General features: G+C 38.9%; 1 protein-coding gene across 2 annotated transcripts; it reads right to left on the bottom strand.

Moving 5' to 3' along the window:
• Positions 1–293: 293 nt before the first annotated feature.
• On the bottom strand, positions 294–24,770 carry SKA3 (spindle and kinetochore associated complex subunit 3). Of its 2 annotated transcripts, none has more exons than XM_082435137.1 (9): positions 21,737–21,944; positions 21,436–21,497; positions 21,163–21,328; positions 17,626–18,025; positions 13,983–14,068; positions 8,187–8,272; positions 6,736–6,939; positions 5,188–5,318; positions 294–4,892 (listed from the first exon to the last, which is right to left on the bottom strand). In XM_082435137.1, exons 2-8 carry the CDS (start codon positions 21,478–21,480, stop codon positions 5,190–5,192), a joined length of 1,116 nt encoding a protein of 371 aa, XP_082291263.1. In that variant the 5' UTR covers positions 21,481–21,497; positions 21,737–21,944; the 3' UTR covers positions 294–4,892; positions 5,188–5,189. The 2 variants fall into 2 exon arrangements, with proteins under 2 accessions (XP_082291263.1, XP_082291262.1); XM_082435136.1 differs by lacking the exon at positions 21,737–21,944 and adding an exon at positions 24,631–24,770 and having other exon boundaries at positions 2,840–4,892.
• Positions 24,771–24,794: the final 24 nt, after the last annotated feature.

The following is a 24,794-nucleotide window of genomic DNA, read 5'->3' as shown; positions in this document are numbered from 1 at the left end:
CCAGAAGTACAGTTAAAGAATCCCTAGTGAATTTATCATTGACTATAATGCTAAGAATGAAAAGACTTGTACTTGGTCCTTATTCACCTCTGGCTGTGACAGCACGGCGTTGAGTGAGCAGCCGAGCTGTGTCACGGTCACCGTGACGGCACGTGCTCAGCCTTCAGCGTCCTGACTGCCTCACGGGCTCTTGACGTGTTTTCCCTTCGGAGGGTGGTGTCTTCCGTTTTCTCACAGCGTGCGGGAGCTTGGCATTCAGTTTTCTCACAGCGTGCAGGAGCTTGGCATTCCGTTTTCTCACAGCGTGCAGGAGCTTGGCATCTTCAGCTATTTACTGGATCCTCGGTGGGGGTCGATGTTAAGTTTATACTTAAAGTTTCATTACCATCCTGGGCGCTGGCTCAGGGGATGTTTCAGATGTCAACTCTGTGTGTGTGTGTGTGCATGTAGGGGCAGCTGTGAAGGGGAAAGAAAGCTGTGAAACTGTTAGGCAAACTCTTGTTACTCTTATATAGAGCAGAACTCAGCCTACCTGTTTCTGTTCTATCACAAAGTCCAAACTTAGCTGTTGTGAAATTGAGCAGCTTATAATTTGAGTGCGGAGCTGTGCTGGGAGCGCGGGTGTGCCTGACCTCATGTAACCTTCAGCACTGAGGTGCAGGCAGCGGCTACCATGTTCACTTCAGCGGAAGTGGAGGCCCGCTTTAAGTAACAGCTTGCAAGTGGGCTGGGAAGCTAGGGAGCCAACGACAGATGACTTGAGACATACGTTTCCAAAAACAGTGTTGTGCTGTCCTCAGCTCACTGCCAGCTGGCTTCCGCCCGCTGCACTGGTACTGCTCTCGTGGTGAAGCTGTCCTCTGCATTGCAGACTGCTGCCAGGGGACCGTCATCCAGAGTACGTGGACCTGCTTCAGTTTTGGTACAAACCAAAACACCTGTCTTTTAATGAAATGATATGGTCATGGTTTCCAGGTGAGGTGGGAGTGTTCTGGTGTGTATTGTATTGCTTAGATACAGGTTGTTCTCACAAATTGCTACAGTTTCTTGGAACCTGTAACGGAACAAGCTTGAAGGAAGCATATTTATTCTGGTAGGATTAATCATGAACTAGGCAACTCTTCTATGAAGACAGTCATTGATCTCTCTCCCCCACCCCCGTAATCCCTAGGAGGAATAGGCTGAAACCTAAAAAGCAATTTTAATACTAAATAAATACTAAGATAATTTTAATAAGCAAAACCCATCAGCCTGGGAATGTCGTGAGGAGTTTACTGTATAAAGGTGTTCTAATCACACGCCTACCTCAGAACATTGTTGAGAAGAGCCAAATGAAAGGGGGCTCAGAGGAGGGGCATGGTAGAGAGGGAATGTTCAATAAACAGCTGTTTTAAAAACAAAGAAGAAAAAAGGCATTTGTAGCCCCCTCACTTCATGCCTTCGGCTGTCAGAATTTCCTGCTCCTTCCCACGCTAGCAGGCCAGCCCAGCTGCAACCAACTCCTCAGAAAATGTCCCACAGAGGATGAAATTACGGCAGTTTAAACTATGACTGAGGTGAACCACCTGAGGCATTTTCAAAACCTGCATACATTATTGGAAACTGTCAGAATTTGTAGTATTACTAGCTCCTCCCGCACTTCCAGGGAATAAAATATGGGATGAATGCCGTGGGCCTGGGGGTGCAGACAAACCTGACACACAGACCCTTCCTCAGAAAGCCTTAGTCTGGTAACAAAAGGTGTAAATGCCCGATGATCAAAGGCGGATAAGAAGGTGTCATGTGAAGTTGCTGCTGAGGATGGCACGTGACCTTGTTCAGCGCCCACAGGGCTTGGATTTAGGCTCCCAGTAGATAAAGGGTGTGGCGTGAACAAAGGCATTGAAGCGGAAACAGCAGGGACACCCGGAGCACTCACCAGGAGTTTGGCCAGAGATCTGGATGAAGAGGACCATAAGATGCTTCTGCCCTCAGGTGACAAGCGGGGGCGCAGCGGAGGACGGTGGGGAGGGGACACACCCCAGAGGCGGTCAGCAAGATCTGGGCTGGGAAATGGGACGTGGAAAGAGAAGTCCAGCATTAAAGCCTCAATTTCCTCATCTGAAAAGTCGAAATGCTAGCACCTATTTGCTAAGAGTTACTTTTTAAGAATGAAATGGGTTCATGAATGTACTTAGAACCATGCCTAGCATAGAAAGACCTCAGTAAGTGTTTGATGTTATCACTAACCAATAAACATTTTAAGTTGGCAGGTACCAGTGTCATAATGAACAAGGCAAGCAGATGAGGTCCTTGTCCACACTGACCTTATGGTCCAGTGGGGCAATGGACATTAAATAAAGGTACCCTCAAATATTCTGTTACAGATTCTACCAAGTTCTATAAAGGATGAGAATAGGGTGCTGACTGGGAAGGTGGGTAAAATCTTTGATAAAATGACATTTAATCTGAGTCCTGAAGCAGATGAGGCAGGACTGTTAAGAGCTTCACGTAACGAGAAAACAAGGAGTTTATGAATCATGTACCTGAAGAACAGGTTGGAGCTGGCCTCCAAGCTCTCACACGTCCCCTGCTGGAGCTTCTGCGGCAGCTCCGCCTTCGGCCTCTCCCTTTGTGGCTCTGGGTGCACATCTCTGCACGTCCAGAAAGACGTGCTGCTCTTCCTAGTAGTTCCCCAAAGTCCCAGAATTGGCTCTCTTGGATATGACGTGGGTCACGTGCCCAATACCAACTGGTCAGGGACTGTGCCCTGCTTGGTTGGTCTTGGAACTGGGCTGAGTTCAGGGAAAATCAGAGCGTTTTCGTTTAAGGGGGTAGGAGTGGTGGGCAGACAAAAACGTCAAGTATCTCCAGCATAAGGATGTGAGGGACAGACAGCTGAGCAGAGTGGGTGGGAGAAGCCATTTGGGCAGAGAGAGCACATGTGGAGCCCGGGGCGTGTGAAGCCCAGGGCAGGAAAGCAGGGAAGGAGAGGAAAGGCCGGCTGCCGGCTGGAGCCCAGGTTTTGGGACCAGAGGGAGGAGCAGCTGAGGGTCGAGTCACACGGGGCGGCCCTGGAGGCCACGCTGGGACCCTGGATTCATCTTGAGAGCAGTGGGAAGACACTGAAGGGTAACGTTTGAAGGTTGATAAGCCGGAAGCATCCTAGTTCTAGGGAGCAGAAACTAAGATCACAGGAGGAGAGTGGTAAGGGCCAGGGAAAGAGAAATTCTGGACAGACTGAATTGAGGGGCCATCACAGGGATTGAGGGGCCATCACAAGACAGGTGGACACACCCAGCAGGCCGTCAAAAATGATTAATGGAACGTTCTTTATTTCCCATCTTCAAAAACCTGGTTTCACTCACACCCCCTCTGGCTGCAGCACCATTTCTTCTCTCCCTTCTTGAGCAGAACTCATGAAAGGAGCGTCTCGGTCCATGACCTTTGCTTCCTCACCTCCGACCTTTCCAGTCCGCTCCAGGCGTCCGTCCTGAGCACGCTGTCGGAATTAATCAGTGCTGTCAGTAACAGCAATTTTGCCAAGTCCAGTGGTAATTCTGTCTTGTCTTGGATTCTCAGCAATATTGATAGAATCGATCACTCGGCTTGAAGTATTTCCTTCCTACGTCACCAGCTTCTTCTTCGTCTCCTTTGCTAGATTTTTCTGCCTCTTTCCATCTTCTAAAATGGAACTCCAGGACTCAGCCCTGCGTGCACTTTGAATATACTCCCTCCTTCAAGCAATCTGTCCACTCCGTGGACTTAGGTACACAGAGCCATGGTAAATAGTGTATAAAAGGCTGATATAATTTGGGAGTCACCATCGTATACAAGGCTGACCAGAGCTTACCTGGAAAAATAAAACTAAGTATCTTGAATTTTACATTGTATCAATATTTAGCAAAAAATTATTACACAGTAGTTCCTAGAATAAAGAATAAATTGTTTTGTTTTAGTGACAATTTTCTGACAAAACGAAGAGTCACAATGTGACAAGTCTTCACATTTGACTTTCAAGGCCCAACCATAAAAGAGGATAATTGCTGCATCAACTTTACTTAGACCGGAAGGATCTTGGGCTCCACGGACAGGGCAGCCTGGAGCTCTCAGACAGCTCTAGAGGCACAGCGGACAGCCCAGAGAGGAGCACCTGGCCAGGAGGAGTCCTGGGACCCTCCACAGAGTGTGAGGCTCAGGCTGCTGGGCCGCCGAGCTGGACAGGGACCTGGAGAGGTTGCAGCCATGTGCTGGGAAGAGGTGATTTGAAAGGATGAAACTGACAAGTAAAAATAAAACATCCGTCCTGACAGCAGGCAAGTGTCTAATTCCAAATGTCCGAGACACCTACTTCAGTATAGTTACCTAGGCCTGTAAATTCCTCTCTTCCTAAATTAATTTAAGCTGTCATTTGTAAACAACAGTGCCTTAAAAGAGCATTGTCGAAATAAAAGGTGTAAAAGACTTGGGACAGTCATGAGAGGAGGCAGAAGGGCAGAGCTAGACCCAAGGAAGCCCAGGTCTAGCAACAACTGTCTAGCCCAAGAAGACTGAAGGTGGCCTTATCTGAGTAGCAAACAGTAACGTTTAAATTTCAAAAATTATTTATCCTGCTTCCTAATGTTACTTAAACCATACTCTTCCATTAGGCAGGGTAAATTTGAAATCAGTGAAATAGTAATGATCTTTCAAAACTGAGTAACTGAACTACACGTCAATAAGCCTGAGGTTAGACTAAATCAAACTTAATAAAAAGCATTTTATGACATCAGTGTCCATGCTCATCTTTAATATGAGTTGGATTTTCAAAAGGGGAAAGATGTCGGGGAATGTGAAAAACAAAGCAAGAGCAGATTTGCTTTCATCTCATTCTGTTCAGTTTCTATAATGGAAGGATGGATCCACTACCATTTCTGTAGAAAGATACAAATAGAAAATATCAATTAGGTATAACAGCCTTCAACGAAACAAATGACACGACACTGAAGCCATCTACTTTTACACTCATAATATGGTTGGGAGTAGATTCCCAGTGATACTGTAAAACATGGTAGTGTGGGAGCCTGAGATGCAGGGATCACGAATTCTGGACCAAAAGAGAGATGGGCTGTTACCTAGCTGGCAGATGTCAATTACAGATGTTTATTACCATTCCAGTGTTCTCCTCAGATAACACATCTAGTCCCTTTAGGATGGGAACATACTCACTTTCACCAGTTTTCTCTGTTGCCAGCGTTTCGGACGTCCTGTCCTTCACACCGAGGAAGGAACACTTTGCTGGGTGGCACTTCTCTAACTGCTACCAGAGTAGCTAGGTTTGAGTTGTATTTTGATAAAATCTAAAAGAAAAGCAAACTCCTTTCACCAAGTCATACGAACAACATAATATAAATTTGGAAGCTGTTATAAAACATTCAAGAAAAAGCCAAGGAAAATTTGAAGATCTGGGTTATTTAAAACAGTCAGAATATTTAGCGGCACAGACGTTCAGCAGCACAGAGATGGAGATATTAGAAGTTTAACTTGGGTGTAGCGGGGATTTCTAAAGCTTCTAAATGTACTGCTGTGTTAACAGAAGCAAGCAGCAGTGCATCCCTGAGAGCAAATCAAGCCTTTACAAAGACGTTAGGGAAATCTATATAGGAAAGAGGTGAAATAAATGCTCAAAAGAAAGATCGTCAGCTATAAAGATTATAAAAACAAGAATCTGAAATATCAACTATAATTTTTTCACAAAGAGGTAATACATTAAATGCAAGGTTTCCCTCCTTTAACACAGAAATGAAGAGAGAAGGATCACTATGGCAAACTGGAAACTGTATATAATGCCTATAGACAGAAGATGCTCCTTCCTCCCTCAGTTTATTATAGTGTCAGGAAAGCAGAAAAGACAGAGAAAGAAGGGTAACAAATACTTTACTGATATCTTAGGATGAGTCCCTTCCAATGGCATTTGGGTATTTCCCCAAGTAGCTTTACCCTTCTCAATAAGCTAGGAAGGTCTCTAGAATGGTTATTAAGAATTCCATTTGCTTAAGCAATAACTCCCCAACACTGTAACTTTTATCAAGAGGGGATGCTCAAAGAATCAGGCTGGTAGTTATTTAGTAGAGTCGGTAGTTGCTATAAACCAGTAACAGACTACTGGTAAATTATGTTGTACTAAAGAATCAAATATTCTATGGGAATTCCCTGGCGTTCCAGTGGTTAGGACTCGGCGCTTTCAATGCTGGGGCCTTGGTTCAGTCCCTCGCCAGGGAACTAAGATCCCACCAACCTCGCGGCGGCCAAAAAAAAAAAAAAAAGAATCAGATATTCTAATATATTTAAACAAATGTTTCTCAAACTGAGGCCCAAGACATCTCAAGTTCAAGAAACACTGATACAAGTTATTCATGATACTCCAACTCTGGAGAACTGGAAGGTAAATGACATTTCTGACTTTGCTAGAAACACCAATGGAAACAATGGTCACCATGGTGATCACATTTGAACAATGATTAGAAAATATTATAAGAATACATTTCAGAACATGAAGTTAAAGAGAAAATGCCTCATGAGGGAACAAAGGCATGATGACATCACTAGCTTGTGCTCAGCTCTGAAGAGCCTTAGCCAGGTGGTCTTACACAGGCTTAACAGCCCAGAATTTAGATTTAGATCCAAACCAGCACATTAGCCCGATGATAAGTAACACAGTTAAATATCATTTTCAGGTATTTTCGCAGAAAACAAACAATAGCCTAGAAAAATAACCTGGCGAATATCTTCTGGAATTGTAGTTACTTCTGGAGGTGTAGGTGTTCTGAGCAGATTCTCATAAGAAGAAATCGTAGGAGAAGAGGGATCTGCAAAATTCTCAAAGCACTCGTCTGAATTTAAAACTAAGGATGTACTGTCTTTCATTTCCAAGTCATTTGATGAACTATTTGTTTTTGATAATGGATAATTTGTGGATACCTATAGCATAAAAAGAAATAATTAAATTATGGTGGTATAAAGTAATATAGTAAATAAACATTGTTAGTCAATTGTTAGTTCTGTTGTGATCTCTAAGTGGGCCCCAAAATGACCCCCTCTTCCCTGACCCAGAACTAAATAAAATCAAGGACACAAAGAAATGGCATATGGAGGAAAAAGTACCATCGTCATTACTGAAGGCTGAGCAAGAGCTTCATGTGAAATCTAAATAGGCCTGTTGGCTGAACCCCAGATTTAGACGGATTCACCACCCAGACTCAGGCAACACTATCCTGGGCCAGGTAAGAGTCGTAGGAGGATGAGCTACGCCCTCACTGCTGCCAGGGAGAAAGCCCATTCATGCCAACCCGGCCCGTCCCCCTAGGGCAGCGTCAGCAATGAGGCCAGGAACATAAGCAGTGGATTACCACAAGTCGCATGGTGCTATTTAAGTTTAATTATACATTAATAAAATTAAAAAAACTGAAAATTAGCCCCTCGGATGCACCAGCTACATTTTACGTGCTCAGCAGCTAGCTGCCACACTGGACAGCACAGATGACAGAACACTTCCATCACTGCTGGAAGATCCACTGGACGGCCCAATCTACCATATTGGTTGTCTTAAGTGTTCATACCAACTTTCAACACGGCTGAGGTTCTGATTACATAGTAAATTTGTTCAGTGGGAAAAATTTGGAAAAAAAGGCATAAAAGTCACCCATAGATAACCACTTTTTGGTGTGTTTCTATCCATTCTTATTCCTTAAAATAAAATATATGTGTATGTGTGTATTTATATATATACACATATATATCATTTTCCATATCATTAAATATTTCTTGAAGACATTCTTTCTGTATGTTCTTATCTGTTTTTCAAAACATCCTAGTCACATGACACTGGCTCTTATGGATTTACCGTAATATATTTTGCTTCCCGTTTATCATTTGACATTTAGTTTGTTCCCGTATTCTGCTCTTATAAATAACGCTATTCTTCCCTCTATAACTTCATTGTTATAAATCTTTGTCCCAATGTGCCTTAGAATAGATTCTGGTTAAAGGGTATGGAAAAATTTTAAAGCTCTTGATAATTGCTGCCGAATGACCCTCCGGAAACACTGTAAATATACTCCCAAAGGCTACAACAGTCTACGTTTTTTAAACAGACTGTTAGAGTCTGGAAATAGTGTATCGAATTCACTGGGGAAAAGATTAGCACTTTCAATTTTATGGAAGTTTACCAAAGCTGTGCTGTTCTTTGTAGAAGGGATTTTCAAACCAGGAGTGCAGAATGTAGGTGCCACGGGAGAATGTGTATGCTTGGCATCTAGAAGACATACAATGGCATGAAATACATATTTGAAAATAAGGCTGAAATAAAGATTTTAACTTTTATATTATAATCTTTGTCAGTTTAATTTGTGCACTTTATTTTTAATAACTTAAGAAATTATAACTATTGTGTACTTGACAAGAAAAAACAAAACTGTCATATTCACAATGTAATTATCATTAGCACTAGTAAAAGTTCAGCAGGGTTGCAAGATGCAAATGCAATACACAAAAATGAATAGTTCTAGTATAAGATCAACAAACAATAAAAAATATATGTGAAAAAGAATATTTTTCACAATAGCAACAAAAAAGATAAGATACCTACATATAAATCTGTTAAAAACTGTGTAAGACCTTTATGGGAAAATCAAATTTCTGAAGAAGAAAAAGGAGGAGGAAGAGGGCAAGGAAGGCCACTTGCCCTCCAAGATACAAGGACTTCCTCTATAGCTGCAGTAGCTAAAAGCAGTGTAACACTGGCCAAGGATGGAAGAACTGGCTACTGGAACGGAAGAGAGAACCTAGAAACAAGAACATGTGTATATGGACATTTGCTATCTGTATCAAAGTATGCAAGCACCCTAAAAATACCAAAGAGAAAAAGTAAACATGTTAGCAAAATGATCAAACTGGCAAAAGTTTATTAAGTCTAATCATCAAGTGCTGAAAAAGATGGAGAAACAGGAACTCAAACACTCTTGGTGAGAATAAACCACAATAGCCACTCTACAGTGACAATTTAGAATTTTCTAGAATAAGTAAAGATGTGCATCCCCTTTGATCTAGAAATTCTACTCCAAGATGTGAGAGACATGTGTCCAAAGGACAATTTAACTAGAGCACTGCCTGTAATAGTAAACAAAAAAAACAAACAAAAAAACCAATTTAACTATCCCTTAAGAAACAAATGAATAGGGACTTCCCTGATGGTGCAGTGGTTAAGAATCTGCCTGCCAATGCAGGGGACACAGGTTCGAGCCCTGGTCTGGGAAGATCCCACGTGCCACGGAGCAACTAAGCCCATGTGCCAGAACTACTGAGCCCGCATGCCACAACTATTTAAGCCCATGCGCCTAGAGCCTGCGCTCCACAACAAGAGAAGCCACCGCAATGAGAAGCCTGCATACCGCAACGAAGAGTAGCCCCTGCTTGCTGCAACTAGAGAAAGCCCACGCACAGCAACGAAGACCCAATGCAACCAAAAATAAATAAAATTATAAAAACAAAAAAAAACACAAAACAGAAAACCAAGGAGGCTGAAGGATAACATTCTAAAATATATCTTACAGGAATCTGAGGAAAAAAATTGAGGAATTAGGAAAGAAGTAATATTATTAAAGAGGTAATGTCAGAGAATTTTCCAGAATTAAGGACATGAGTCCTTAGCTTGAAAAATCATGGCTTCACAGGCGAATTCTATCAAACATTTAGAGAAGAGCTAACACCTATCCTTCTCAAACTCTTCCAAAATATAGCAGAGGGAGGAACACTCCCAAACTCATTCTATGAGGCCACCATCACCCTGATACCAAAACCAGACAAAGATGTCACAAAGAAAGAAAACTACAGGCCAATATCACTGATGAACATAGATGCAAAAATCCTCAACAAAATACTAGCAAACAGAATCCAACAGCACATTAAAAGGATCATACACCATGATCAAGTGGGGTTTATCCCAGGAATGCAAGGATTCTTCAATATATGCAAATCAATCAATGTGATACATCATATTAACAAACTGAAGGAGGAAAACCATATGATCATCTCAATAGATGCAAAGAAAGCTTTCGACAAAATTCAACACCCATTTATGATAGAAACCCTCCAGAAAGTAGGCCTAGAGGGAACTTACCTCAACATAATAAAGGCCATGTATGACAAACCCACAACCAACATCGTCCCCAATGGTGAAAAACTGAAACCATTTCCACTAAGATCAGGAACAAGACAAGGTTGCCCACTCTCACCACTATTATTCAACATAGTTTGGGAAGTTTTAGCCACAGCAATCAGAGAAGGAAAAGAAATAAAAGGAATCCAAATTGGAAAAGAAGAAGTAAAGCTGTCACTGTTTGCAGATGACATGATACTATACGTAGAGAATCCTGAAGATGCTACCAGAAAACTACTAGAGCTAATCAATGAATTTGGTAAAGTAGCAGGATACAAAATTAATGCACAGAAATCTCTTGCATTCCTATACACTAATGATGAAAAATCTGAAAGTGAAATTAAGAAAACACTTCCATTTACCATTGCAACAAAAAGAATAAAATACCTAGGAATAAACCTACCTAAGGAGACAAAAGACCTGTATGCAGAAAATTTTATAAGACACTGATGAAAGAAATTAAAGATGATACAAATAGATGGAGAGATATACCATGTTCTTGGATTGGAAGAATCAACATTGTGAAAATGACTCTACTACCCAAAGCAATCTACAGATTCAATGCAATCCCTATCAAACTATCAATGGCATTTTTCACAGAACTAGAACAAACAATTTCACAATTTGTATGGAAACACAAAAGACCCCGAATAGTCAAAGCAATCTTGAGAAAGAAAAACGGAGCTGGACGAATCAGGCTCCCTGGCTTCAGACTATACTACAAAGCTGCAGTAATCAAGACAGTATGGTATTGGCACAAAAACAGAAATACAGATCAAGGTAACAGGATAGAAAGCCCAGAGATAAACCCACGCACATATGGTCACCTTATCTTTGATAAAGGAGGCAAGAATATACAATGGAGAAAAGACAGCCTCTTCAATAAGTGGTGCTGGGAAAACTGGACAGCTACATGTAAAAGAATGAAATTAGAACACTCCCTAACACCATACACAAAAATAAACTCAAAATGGATTGAAGACCTAAATGTAGGCCAGACACTATCAAACTCTTAAGAGGAAAACATAGGCAGAGCACTCTATGACATAAATCACAGCAAGATCCTTTTTGACCCACCTCCTAGAAAAATGGAAATAAAAACAAAAATAGACAAATGGGACCTAATGAAACTTAAAAGCTTTTGCACAGCAAAGGAAACCATAAACAAGACGAAAAGAAAACCCTCTGAATGGGAGAAAATATTTGCAAATGAAGCAACTGACAAAGGATTAATTTCCAAAATTTACAAGCAGCTCATGCAGCTCAATATCAAAAAAACAAACAACCCAATCCAAAAATGGGCAGAAGACCTAAATTAGACATTTCTCCGAAGAAGATATACAGATTGCCAACAAACACATGAAAGAATGCTCAACATCATTAATCATTAGAGAAATGCAAATCAAAACTACAATGAGATATCATCTCACACTGGTCAGAATGGCCATCATCAAAAAATCTAGAAACAATAAATGCTGGAGAGGGTGTGGAGGAAAGGGAACACTCTTGCACTGTTGGTGGGAATGTAAATTGATACAGCCACTATGGAGAATAGTATGGAGGTTCCTTAAAAAACTAAAAACAGAACTACCATATGACCCAGCAATCTCACTACTGGGCATATATATACCCTGAGAAAACCATAATTCAAAAAGAGTCATGTACCACAATGTTCATTGCAGCTCTGTTTACAACAGCCAGGACATGGAAGAAACCTAAGTGTCCACTGACAGATGAATGGATAAACAAGATGTGGCACATATATACAATGGAATATTAGTCAGCCATAAAAAGAAACGAAACTGAGTTATTTGTAGTGAGGTGGATCGACCTAAAGTCTGTCATACAGAGTAAAGTAAGTCAGAAAGAGAAAAACAAATACCGTATGTTAACACATATATATGGAATCTTAAAAAAAAAAAAGATCATGAAGAACCTAGGGGCAGGATGGGAATAAAGACACAGACCTACTAGAGAATGGACTTGAAGACATGGGGAGGGGGAAGGGTAAGCTGGGACGAAGTGAGAGAGTGGCATGGACATATATACACTACCAAATGTAAAATAGATAGCTAGTGGGAAGCAGCCGCATAGCACAGGGAGATCAGCTCGGTGTTTTGTGACCACCTAGAGGGGTGGGATAGGGAGGGTGGGAGTGAGGGAGACACAGAGGGAAGAGATATGGGGATATATGTATATGTATAGCTGATTCACTTGTTATAAAGCAGAAACTAACACACCATTGTAAAGCAATTATACTCCAATAAAGATGTTAAAAAAAAAAGAAAAATCATACTAAATTCTAAACATAATAAATAAAAATCTTATAGACTACCAGGAAAAAAAAGACAGATTTTCCACAAAAGAAAGCTAATCAGACCAATAGCACTCTGCTCACCAGCAGCAATAGATACCAGGTCACAATGGAATACTTTCTTTAAAACGTTCAAGAAAAACAAGGTGTCAATCTAGTTGTCTATATCCAGCTAAATTATCATTCAAGAATGAGCGACGACATTGTAAATCTACTATACTTCAATAAAATTTTTAAAATAAGTAAATAACATAAATGATAGCACAGGAGGAAAAAAAAAAAAAAGAATGACTGACACAAAAAAAGGGAAATCTAAACCCAGAAGGAATGAGTGGGATAAAAGAAGCAATGGTAAACAAATTACTAAATTTTAGTAAGTAGAGACTATAAAAACTAATAATGACACTTTTGTGGCATAAAAATAGGGTCAAACTAAATACAATAGAAACTCTATTAACAAGCCTCCACTTAACCAAATTACTAATGGGTAAACATAAGCATTCTGTTCCTTCCGTGAAATATACTGCTGATGGTATATTAAAGGATTTCAGTTGGTAAGCTATTCTTTAGAAAATCCATCCCACTTCAGAAGGCCTAAAGATATTCTCCTTTATCATTTTCTAAAAAGTTTATAGTCCATTGGGAATTGATTTCTGAGTATGATGTGAAGGAGGTAGTGGTTCATTCTTTCTCTTTGTTTTTAAAAAAAAAGGCCTCTATTCAACATAATCATGGTCTTATAAGTTGAGCTCAGCTTACCATGAGTCAGTTGTATTTTTTCAAACCTGTTTATACCAGCAATATTTGTTAATTTAATAACAAGTCAGTGCAATTAGCACAAAAAGAGGATTTTTCTGAAAACATGTCCAAAACTTTGGAAAGACCTGATAGATAAGTTACTTTAAAAAAATTTCCAATAAATTTGGTATAGGCCAGATGATTATAAATAATTATTCAGAGAAATCATAAAACTCTAGGATTTTTCATTTTATATTATGTGAAAACCAGTGTTTTCATGTTTCCTGGGACAAATATGAAAACACTACATGAAAATGATTTTAAGTTTTTGTACTATTAAAAAAACCCAAAATTTGAAATGGTAGCTGATGTATTCTGGGTGTGGTTTACGTAAGGAAGATAATGTAGAACTCTAATCAATAGGCTGAAGCTAAACTAAAACAAAAAAAGGTATTATTGGCTCTACATCAAAAGATTGGTGAATGAATATATATGTTTTAAGTTAAAATGTTAAAAACAAACAAGCTGAAAAATACTGAATACAATCAGGAAGAGTATGAAAAACATACCAGAAAATTATATTTCTCTTGTATGAAATCATGCTGAACCTGAATGGAATGGCATCCTATAATTCAATATTATGAACCGAGAAGATGCAGAAGGCTGTTAGAATGTCTAAGGTGATAGAACCATATTTTGGTACAAAGATAGTCTGAAAAGAGTACAGCTGAGCAGTAACTTGATTTTCACACTTACCATTTTTCTCCAATGGCTGGGTTATGGGGCCAGGAGTGGCAAAGAAATTATTGTTGGTCACTGGTTCTGTTTCTATGGCCTCCTCACTGGCGTGATTCATAAGGAAATAAATGTCAAAAAAAAAGTTAATATTAAACTTCTGGAAAAAAATTTAATCTTACTATATATCATCAAGTCTGGACAAATATTCAGTTATGTATTATGGAACAGTAGTCCCATGGAACAAATTGTTTTTTTGTTTTTAAATGTATATCCATGGCTCAAAAAAAGGTTAAGAACCATTTTGTATTGACAGTTTTGACTTAGAAGTGGGTTGAAAGTCTTTAACATAGGGACTTCCCTGGTGGTCCAGTGGTTGGGGCTCTGGGCTTCCACTGCAGGGGGCACAGGTTCGATCCCTGGTCGGGGAATTAGGATCCCACGTGCCGTGCGGCCATAAAAAACCAAAAAAAACTTTGACTTAAAGGAAAGCTATGAGTTCAACACATTAGTTCAAATATAGGAATTGTATAGCTCATGGCTTCAAAATCATAAAGTGGAATTTTATACCAGTATACAGATAGAGATTAAGAACATTTTTTTAGACTAAGAAGACTGATCCTGCCATCTTAAGGTAGTTCTAGCCAATTACCCAGATGTCTGAAATACAGTTATAAAGAAGAATATCACTGAATACTAGAAGATGGTTCAATTAACCAACTGTCCTAGTGTAATTTACTGGATAATCTTTACTTCAAAAACACCTTCAGTATATATTAAGTTCTTATGTAAATTAGAGGCTGTTTCTGGGCTATTCTGTTCCTGCAATCGGTCCATTCTGTCCCAATTTTATACTGCTTTACTTACTGTAGCTTTATATATTTTAATAACTAGTAGGTTAAGGACCCTCAATACTGTTATTTTTCATTATTTTCTTAGTTACCCTTACTTTTTATTCTTCCAAATAATTTTAGAATAATTCTGTCAAATATCCCTTTCTACCTTAAAAAAAAAATCCCAAGGTTTTATTGTAATTGTATGATATCCATAAATTAACTTGATATGATTGAACATCTTAATAATAGTCATTCTATTCAGGAATATGGTATATTTTTCCATCCTAATTTTCCCTTTATATAACTCAGAAATATTTAATGGTTTTATTCATATAGGTCTTTCACATACAATTGGCATGAGCATTTTACCTTTCTGTTTCAAATTTGAATGATTTTCCCCCCTGTATTTACCAACTAGTTATTAATAAAATATAGGAAAGCATATTACTTTAAATAGTTGTAACTACAAAAAATATATCATCAATATATCAGCTTCTTTCTTGAACTTTTATTATTTCTAGAAATTTTAGATGTGACTTTCTCGAGTTGCCCAGGCACAAAACATGGCCTAGAAATACATCAGAGTAATACTTATTTCTGTTTCCTATCTCATTACATTGGCCAGAACATCAAGAATGACATTAAAAAAAATGTTTAATAATGGTAACAGACAGCTTCACTATTAAGTTAGATATTCATATTGTTTACTATGTTAATGAAGTATCTTTCCACTTAGAGTTTGACCAAACAATTTAAATGAAGAACAGGTGTCAAATTTCATAAAATTCCTTACTGAGGAATAATAAGATAATCTATTGAGATTATCCTAGTTTTTAATTAGTTAATTAATTTTATTTTTGGCTGCATTGGGTCTTTGTTGCTGCGCACGGGCCTTCTCTAGTTGCGGTGAGCAGGGGCTACTCTTTGTTGTGGTGCATGTGCTTCTCATTGTGGTGGCTTCTCTTGTTGCAGAGCATGGGCTCTGGTGCGCAGGTTTCAGTAGTTGTGGCTCATGGGCTCAGTAGTGGTGGTGCATGAGCTCAGTTGCTCTGCGGCATGTGGGATCTTCCTGGACCAGTGCTCGAACCCATGTCCCCTGTGCTGGCAGGCGGTTCCTTAACCACTGCACCACCAGGTTAAGTCCTCTACTTTTTTTTCTTGTTGAATCATAGAAAAGGTGTATTTTATGAGTTCCCAAATATTAAACTATCTTTGCATCCCTGGGATAAGCTTAACGTGGAAGTTATGCATTATAGTTTTACTATTCTGTAGAATGCAATTTATGAGTATTTTAATTGGGATTTTAACATCTATATTCACAATTAGATTGGGCCATAGCTTCCTTTAGTGTGCTCTTTCTGTGTTTGTATCAAGGGTATATCAATCTCAAACTGAACTGCAGAGTTTTCTGTCTTATTCTAGTTTTAGAAAAATAACTTTTTTTTGAGTGTGTGTTCCAATAAAATTTTATTTACAAAAAATAGGCAGTAGGCTGGGTTTGGTCTCTGGCTATAGTTTGAAGACCCCTGAGAATGACAGTTCTTTTTAAAAATCATTATTTTCATAGTATCTCATTCTTAAGGCAGTTTATAATTTTTTATCCATTATACCCCACTAACTCTATGTAAGCAGGATGGGTATGGTTGTATCCATTTCACTAGCGTTTGTTGAGTCTGAAGGTCCCCAGGTTAGGTGTTGGCATCTGAACTAGAACATATGTCTCCTTCTCAGAAAAAGAACTTTTATGTAAGATGGAAGGTATATGTTCTCTGAAATTATGAAAGGATTCATCTAGGAAACCATCTGTGCCCAGAGCTTTTTGGAGCTACTTCTCTGATAACTTTTCTAGTTTTCTTCTCTGATTTTTGGTCTATACAGGTTTTCTAACTCAAGTCTGTTTTGATAATTTTGTGTTGTTTTCAAAACTTTTTCATTTATCTGAATTTTCTAAATTTCCCAGTATTATACCCTATAGTATTTCTAATAGCTTGAAAAATAAAAAATATAGCCCATAGTTCCTAATTTTGCCATTTGCATTAATGTTTAAATAAGAACCAATTCTTCAACATATCAATTTTACCCTTCTGAAAATATTTTGTAATGACATTTTATCTTTAGTGTTTACTCCCTTCACTTTTCCCCACAATTGTGGGGTTTTTTTCTGACACTTTGAGTTGAATGTTTATTTTCTTTCTTTAATAACTACAGTTCTTAAAGGTATGGATTTATATGTGGTACTGTGATATGCGGTATTTTCATTTTCATTGTAACTCATTAATTACCACTTCCATACTAATCACTCCCCATCTCTTTAGTCTAGTATGGAATTCATCACTGTGCTTCAAATTCATATTAAAATACCTAAGCTTAAGAGCACCTCAAAACCAACATGTAAGGAAACGCATCACCTTTACTGCATCCCAAGCTGCAGGTGTTCCTATTTTAGTTCCCTAGCATCACTTCAGGCAACAAAACAGAAATCTGTGATTTACCCAAGATCCTCTTCTCTTCCCAAGTCTCCATACCAAATCAGTCATAAGTTTTTAATCATTTTACTTTTTATTTTATCCCTTCTTCTCTATCGTACCATATACCATCTGTTTTCAGGCTCTTACCATTCCTTCTATATCTTCTAACCTGAGGAAACTAATAGCTCACACTTTACTGATGGAATTGGTGATTCAGAGAAGTTTGAAATATGAAGTATCTGAAAAATCTTTGAAGGAAAGATATTGTCTGAGACGTATTTCTTCTAGGGAAAAAAACATCAATAAATACAAAAGATTTAGAAAGTTAGATAAAATGCTCCTTTTAAGAAAGTTGCTTACCTGTTATTCTTCACATTTTTAAGTCCCATTGTGTAATCTTCATTTAAACACATAGTATATTCAGAGATACCAAAGTGTTCTAACTTAGGAGTCACACACTCAAAATCATCCATCTTTAGTGCACATTTGGGAGTTTTTACTAGTGGCCGTTTGGAAAATGGAGTTAAAATTTTTGGCTCTTCCTTCTCGTTGTTTACTGCCTGGGGAGGGTTTGGCAGAACTTGGGATATCATGTACCGCTCAAGTCCAAAATCGGAAAGTTGTGGACTACGCGGAGGCTTCTCAGAAACAGAACTGCTTGGAGGAGCAGAATCCGACAAATCACCCTTCGCATCAGGCTTCTCAGGATTGTCACGTTTATTGGACTCTGGTTTAGAGTCAATGACTTCTTGCTCATCCACTGGGAGGAAAAATCAAGGTCATATTCTGGTCAAACATCAGATTAGAAAATGTCATATACTAAAACCACATAAGACAGCTCCATTTGAAATGTCCCAAATCAGCAAAGGTCCTGGCTCTCTCCTTATTTTCTAAGGTTTTATTTCAATTGTCCCTTTAAATTTCTGACATGTACCGCCTCGTCCACCCATATCTCATCTAGGTGACACATTTAGAGAAGGGGAGTAAACGAAAATGTTAAAAGATGAAAAAACAATACTCACAAATAGAAGTGTCATTTCCTTACTTTCTCAGTTAATGTGATTTACCAGTCTTAACATATTATGAAACTATCTTATCATGTAATGACATTTAATTACAGTGTGGAATTAACTACAATCTAGATTTAACACAAAGTAAAATATTATTTTAGATTTCTAACTTACAGATGGCCTAAGGTAAAAAGGAAAGACTGTTACACAAATATAAATTTTTAACCTAAGTCAGTCTGGAACACCTGTATCAAAAACCTAGTTGAGAGAAATCAGAGGAGAAATTAGTGAGACAAGTAGTTTCTCAATCTTTAATAGGTTATATCTGACTCCAGACCCCCATATGCTTAACCACTACACTGTACATTTCAGACTAAATAACTTTACTAAGAACTATACTTTTCCCACAGTCCTCTGCCATTTCCTGGGTATACCAGTGGTTAATAAGTTTGGTGTGGAACTTAGGTTGGATCCAGGATAGCACTTACCATGCCAAGAAAGAGTTCAAGAAGGAGAAATACTAGTTTTTGGTGTGAGAGACAACAGAAAGTGAAAGAGGATACCTAGATAGAAGGTAAGTGGATTTGGTCAGGATTTGGGCAGAGATTAATTTAACAAATGATAGGGCTTCAGTGAGACAGTGAGACAGCAAGGTATAAAGGTATAAAGTAGAGAACGGAATGGTGGAAGAAAATGCAGAATGACAAATATAAAATGTGTATTAAAGAAATGTAGTATGAAGTAGAGAAGGAAAATTAACCAGTAATTGGAAAGGGCTGATAGAAAGAAGAGACAGAGGAGAGGGTAAGATGAAGGAAGAGAACTAAAATGTATTTAGAATCCCCGATGGGATAGGCATTTTTATATTTAATTTTTACTCCATTTAATTTTCATATTAACTGCTCCAAGCACAAAAAAACTTTGAATATTTTTTCCTCATTTAAAAAATTAAGGTACTTAACAACATTTTGGAGAACATTCAGCTGATAGAATTTAAAGAGCCAAGATCTGAACCCACATCTTTTGATTCTAAATGCTGCCATATGTTTAAGCATTCGGAGGGAGTTAATAAAGAGATTTGTTTTAGATGATTTTGAACAGATAACATTTGGTTGCTAAATGGGAAATATTAATTGTAACAATCATACATATTTATTGAAAGAAATGGGAAATAAAATTTTCTAAAGTTTCCTGTTTGTTGCATCTTTTTTAAGAAAATACCGGGAAGGGACTTCCCTGGTGGTCCAGTGGCTAAGACTCTGTGCTCCCAGTGCAGGGGGCCCGGGTTTCCTACCTGGTCAGGAAGCTAGATCCCACATGCTGCAACTAAGACCAACGCAGCCAAATAAATAAATAAATATTAAAAAGAAAATACTTATACTTTTTTTTTTTTAGGAGTCATTACAGATTGAAGGAAGTGAAGGATTGAAGGAGGTGAAGAGGTACACACTTCTTCTACGAAGATATTACTTTCCTTGTTTTGATTGGCAACCGAAATGAACTAGGATAGGATACTGTTTTTTTGTGCATGATAAGCCACGACATGTTAAATGTGAAGGATGCACCATTTAAAAAAAAGTTATAAACTTTGATTTCGTGGCTTTTGGCCCTTGGAAGAGCTGCTGATTCAGAGCTGTTTTGGCATTGTGCTTTCTGTTAATTTTGAGAAATGTTACAAGAACTACCAAAAAACCTATTGTTGAATTTATTATAAGGCTGTCACTGATGAGTTTAACAAAATAATCACCATTATTACTACCTCTTAGGGAAGTATTAGCATCTCTAGTTCACTAGTGAGGAAAAGCAATTTAGAGAAATTATCCGAGGTCACACATGTAGTAACTGGTGGAACCAGTTTCTGAGTAACCAAAGTCAACCTGTCCACACCAAAGTCAACTGAATTCTTTCCATTATACCATGCAGATTATTTAATATACCTTCATATATATCCTCGATATATACATATTTGTTGAATCTAATTAATGTTTTATTTATGTACAAAGACTCTCATAACAGAAATGAAGACACTGAAGCATATTGAAATTAGGTACTCACAGTTATGGGTATAACAATAACAATAGTTAACAATGGGTGATTAGCATACGAGGTACTGTTCTAAGCAAATTTTATCTCATTTAATCCTTATACAGCCTCAGAGGTAGATACTATTAAACATATCTACTTTATAGGACTTCCCTGGTGGTCCAGTGGTTAGGACTCGGTGCTTTCACTGCCGTGGTCCTGGGCTCAGTTCCTGGTCGGGGAACTAAGATACTGCAAGCCATGCGGCGCAGCCAAAAAACAAAAAAAATTCTCTCATTTATAGATGAGAAAGTGAGGTACAAAGTTAAGTAACTGGTCAAAGATTCATATAGCTAGTAAGTGGTGAAGTTAGAGATGTGAACTCAGGCAGTTTGACTCTAAATTCTAAACCATCATGCTATCCTACCTTTCATTAGAATTTTAGAACTAAAAAGGACTTTATGAATTTATATAGCCAAAAATCTCTCATTCTATGGAAGAAGAAACTGAGAACGAGAATAGTGAAATAGCATGCCTTAAGGTTGGTCTCTCAGCTGTTTACTGGCAGAGCTGACCAGAAACCAACTATCCTCGTCACGTAGATTTATCTTGTACCCTTCTTTCATCTAGCATTGTGTTGGTTCTCATCTAGCATTTGCAAAGGAGAGCAAGGACTGTCTTTATATTGCACCACTGATCAGCACTGCATCCAGAACACAGTGATTGCTGAATAAATGATCAAAGGACTATCACATAATGGCAGAGTCAGAACTAGAAACAATGGCCAAGCCTATAGTAGTCTTAATCATGCTGCCTTCTTTCTTTAATACTAAAACAAATGCTATAAAATGCAAGTTATTCACACCTGAATTTTCCTTGGCACGTGGATTATATCCATACTTCTGGAAAAACTCTCTTATTTTCATGATATCCATTGAATTTTTTTTCATCAGTACTTTTGTTGCCTTTATGAAACCAATGCTTTCTTGACTTTCCAAGCTTGCTTCATCAAGAAGAATATTGACATCATCCTTTTATGAGGAAAGAAAGTACATTTTAATTTAACTTTTGAGTAAGTCTATTTAGTTTTTTTAAATTACCACATAAAAATGATAAATTAATATTGTAGGATTGATACCTTTAGAGTCCGGACTTCTGAATGAAGGTCATGTAAAACTCTCATTGGATAATCTTCAAAGTCTTCAATATGAATATTGAAAGAAAAAAGTATAACAAGGAAAAGGAGGAAAAAGAAATGTAATTTAGTATAGTTTTTTAGAATTATAAAATCCTTGTACTTATTTATAATTTATATCCTGTCATTTGCAAAGAAAAGTGTTAAGACTTTTCTTTAAAATTTTTATTAAACTATAACATACATACAGAAAAGTATAGAAATCATAAGTATATAGTTTGATGAACTTTCAAAGTGAACATACCTACGTAATCAGCACTCAGATCAGGGACTGGAGGAAGGAAGAGGGAATGCAGTCCTACTTAGCTGTTTTTCCTTTATGGTGAGCATGTTTTGGTTCCTATTTTTAAAATCTTTGCCAGTGACAATGCTTTTGTTTTCTTCTAAAAGCTTTATTGTTTGGCCTTTTGCATTAATTTAATTAAATTAATTAATTTATTTTTTGCTGCATTGGGTCTTCGTTGCTGCACGTGGGCCCCGGCGAGCGGGGGCTACTCTTCATTGCGGTGTGTGGGCTTCTCATTGCAGTGGCTTCTCTTGTTGTAGAGCATGGGCTCTAGGCGCATGGGCTTCAGTAGTTGTGGCATGCGGGCTCAGGAGTTGCGGTGCACGGGCTTAGTTGCTCCACAGCATGTAGGATCTTCCGGAACCAGGGCTCGAACCCGTGTCTCCCGCATTGGCAGGTGGATTCTTAACCACTGCACCACCAGGGAAGTCCTGGCCTTTTGCATTTAGAGCTACAATCCATCAGGAATTGATTTTTGTGTATGGCAAGAGGTAAGGATCCAGATGCATTCTTTTTTTTCCATATGAGTGTGCAACTGACCTGGCACTGAAAAGACATCCTTTACCCACTGTACCATCACCTTTCTTATTAATCAGTTGGTCATGTACCTAACATAGAAGCAGTTTTTTAAAAGATTTCTCTTTTCTAAAACATGCCTCCTTTCAAGACCATCTCCTTCCACCTGTTAAAAGTTGACCAATTTTCACATTTGTAGAGATGTGGATGGACCTAGAGACTGTCATACAGAGTGAAGTAAGTCAGAAAGAGAAAAACAACTATCGTATATTAATGCATATATGTGTAATCTAGAAAAATGGTACAGATGAACCGGTTTGCAGGGCAGAAACAGACGCAGATGTAGAGAACAAATGTATGGACACCAAGGGGGGAAAGCAGGGGTGGGTGGTGGTGGTGGTGGGATGAACTGGGAGATTGGGATTGACATATATACACTAATATGTATAAAATGGATAACTAATAAGAACCTGCTATATAAAAAAAAGAGTTGACCAATTTTCATTAGGAAAATGCAAATCAACAACACAATGATATTGTATTTCATACCACTAGACTGCCTATAATTAAAAAGACAGACAATAACAAATGTTGATGAGGATGTGGAGAAATTGCAACCCTCATTCATTGCTGGTGGAAATGTACAGTGGTGCACTTTGGTAAACAATTTGGTCGTTCCTCAAAAAGCTAAACACAGATTTACCATATGACCCAGCAATTCCACTTCTAAATGCACACCAAAGAGAACCGAAAACATTACGTTCACATAAAGCGTTGGCACACGAGTGTTTACAACAGCATTACTCATAATAGCCAAAGTAGAAACGACCCAAATGTTCATCAACTGATGAACAGATAAACAAAATGTGGTAAATCCATACAATGAAATATTATTCAGCAATAAAATGTAATGAAATACTGATACATGCTACCATGACAGGGATGAACCTTGCAACACTTCGCTAAGTGAAATGTCAGTCACAAAGGACTACAGATTGTACAATTCCATTTATAGGAGATGCCCAGAATAGGCAGATCTAGAGAGACAGAAAGTAGATTAGCGGCCGCATAAAGCAGTGCGGCAGGTGGGAGCAAGATTCCGGGGAGTGGCTGTTAACAGTTGCCGGGGTTTGTTTTGGGGGGTTATGAAAATCTAAACTCAGTGTGATGATGGTTGCACACCTCTGTGAAGATACTGAAAACCACTGAATTGTATCCTTTAACATGGTGAATTTTATGAGATTCATAACTGTGATCACAGAAGGCGATTTTGGGGGATGTTCATTTTCTCTAATTATCACAATTCCATATTTTCCGTAATACATGCGGGCCAGGAATTGAAAAAATTATTCCAACTTTTTCTTGTAAAACGAAAAGGAAAAAAAGAATGTGTGTAACCAGGCAATAGATTGGTAAGGAAATAAATTAGCACAAGCTTTATGGAAAACTATTCAGCTATGTCTAAAAAATCCAAAACCATTAATACAGTTTTGTGTCTTCTAGCGTTATCTCAACTACGTAAACAAAGTCAAGCAAAACAAGCAACGCTAAAAGTAAGGATGGTAGAAAAGCTACTGAACTATTAATAGCTGTGTCTTCTGACAGTTAAGTTATAGCAAAGAACTACTTCTGCGTTACCTCAAATTTTTTGCCGTGCACATATATTGCTTTCACAGGCACAAGCATAAACATTTTTAAATGGCTGGAAAACTATTCATAATATAGTTAAAGGAAAATGAGTCTGCGTCTACGGGGTGCGAAATTTTAAGGCGGATTACAGTTATGACGCACAAAATAATCTCAAAATCTGCACTACTCTTGCAACAACTTCAGAAAGTCTCTAATACAAACGTTAGTGGCGGAGGATTTTGCTTTACCTATATTTTTAAAAGCAGTACTGCGTATTAGCTTTCGTTTTGGCAGTACGGTTTGTTGGGGAAAATACACGGCAACTGTGGACCTTCTGGGTGAGACCAAAGTCACTTTACATGTCAAGAACAGGGCTGAGCGGCTGCTGTTAGAAGAAACGTTTCATCTTCTCTTGGTCGTATTTTTCGTGATAAACCCCCACTATGTGCACTTGAAAGCTCGTCGTGTGTAAACGAGCGCGTGCATCGCGAGCCCAGCCTTCCGGCTCGATTAGGGCTTTGGTTCCTAAGTGCGGCTGTTTCTCCGCCCCGCGTCCCTGGCGGGGCAGAGGCTGCGCGCAGCGCTGGGCGGGCCCGGGGGTGCCTGGGGCGAAGGGCGCCGCCGCCTCCCCCGGGAGGGCTCCTCACAGTCAGCCGCCTGTCGGTCGGCCAGCGCGCGCGCCAGCGTCCCCCACGCGGCTCACTCACCGCTGTCCTCTCCGTCCAGCGCTCGCTGCAGCCGGGCCGTCTCGCCGTCCAGGGTGACGGCCAGAGACCGCAGCTTCCCGCAGAAGCCCCGGATCAGATCCATGGACGAGGCCGGCGCTCGTCCTCAGCGCCCGCGCACGTTTGAATCTCGGCGCCGGAAACGC

This window comes from Balaenoptera physalus, assembly GCF_965194825.1.
Source record: "Balaenoptera physalus genome assembly, chromosome: 18".
NCBI lineage: Eukaryota > Metazoa > Chordata > Mammalia > Artiodactyla > Balaenopteridae > Balaenoptera > Balaenoptera physalus.
Note: the sequence above shows the minus strand (reverse complement) of the source record. Positions and strands in the feature narration are given on the sequence as shown.

Coding starts and splice junctions, on each gene's coding strand:
- SKA3 (XM_082435136.1), bottom strand. CDS start 24,733: ATGGATCTGATCCGGGGCTTCTGCGGGAAGCTGCGGTCTCTGGCCGTC. Junction 6,940..8,186: donor CAAAGAACAGCACAGCTTTG/GTAAACTTCCAT, acceptor TTTATGCTATAG/GTATCCACAAATTATCCATT. Junction 5,319..6,735: donor TTCCAGAAGATATTCGCCAG/GTTATTTTTCTA, acceptor CTTTTCTTTTAG/ATTTTATCAAAATACAACTC.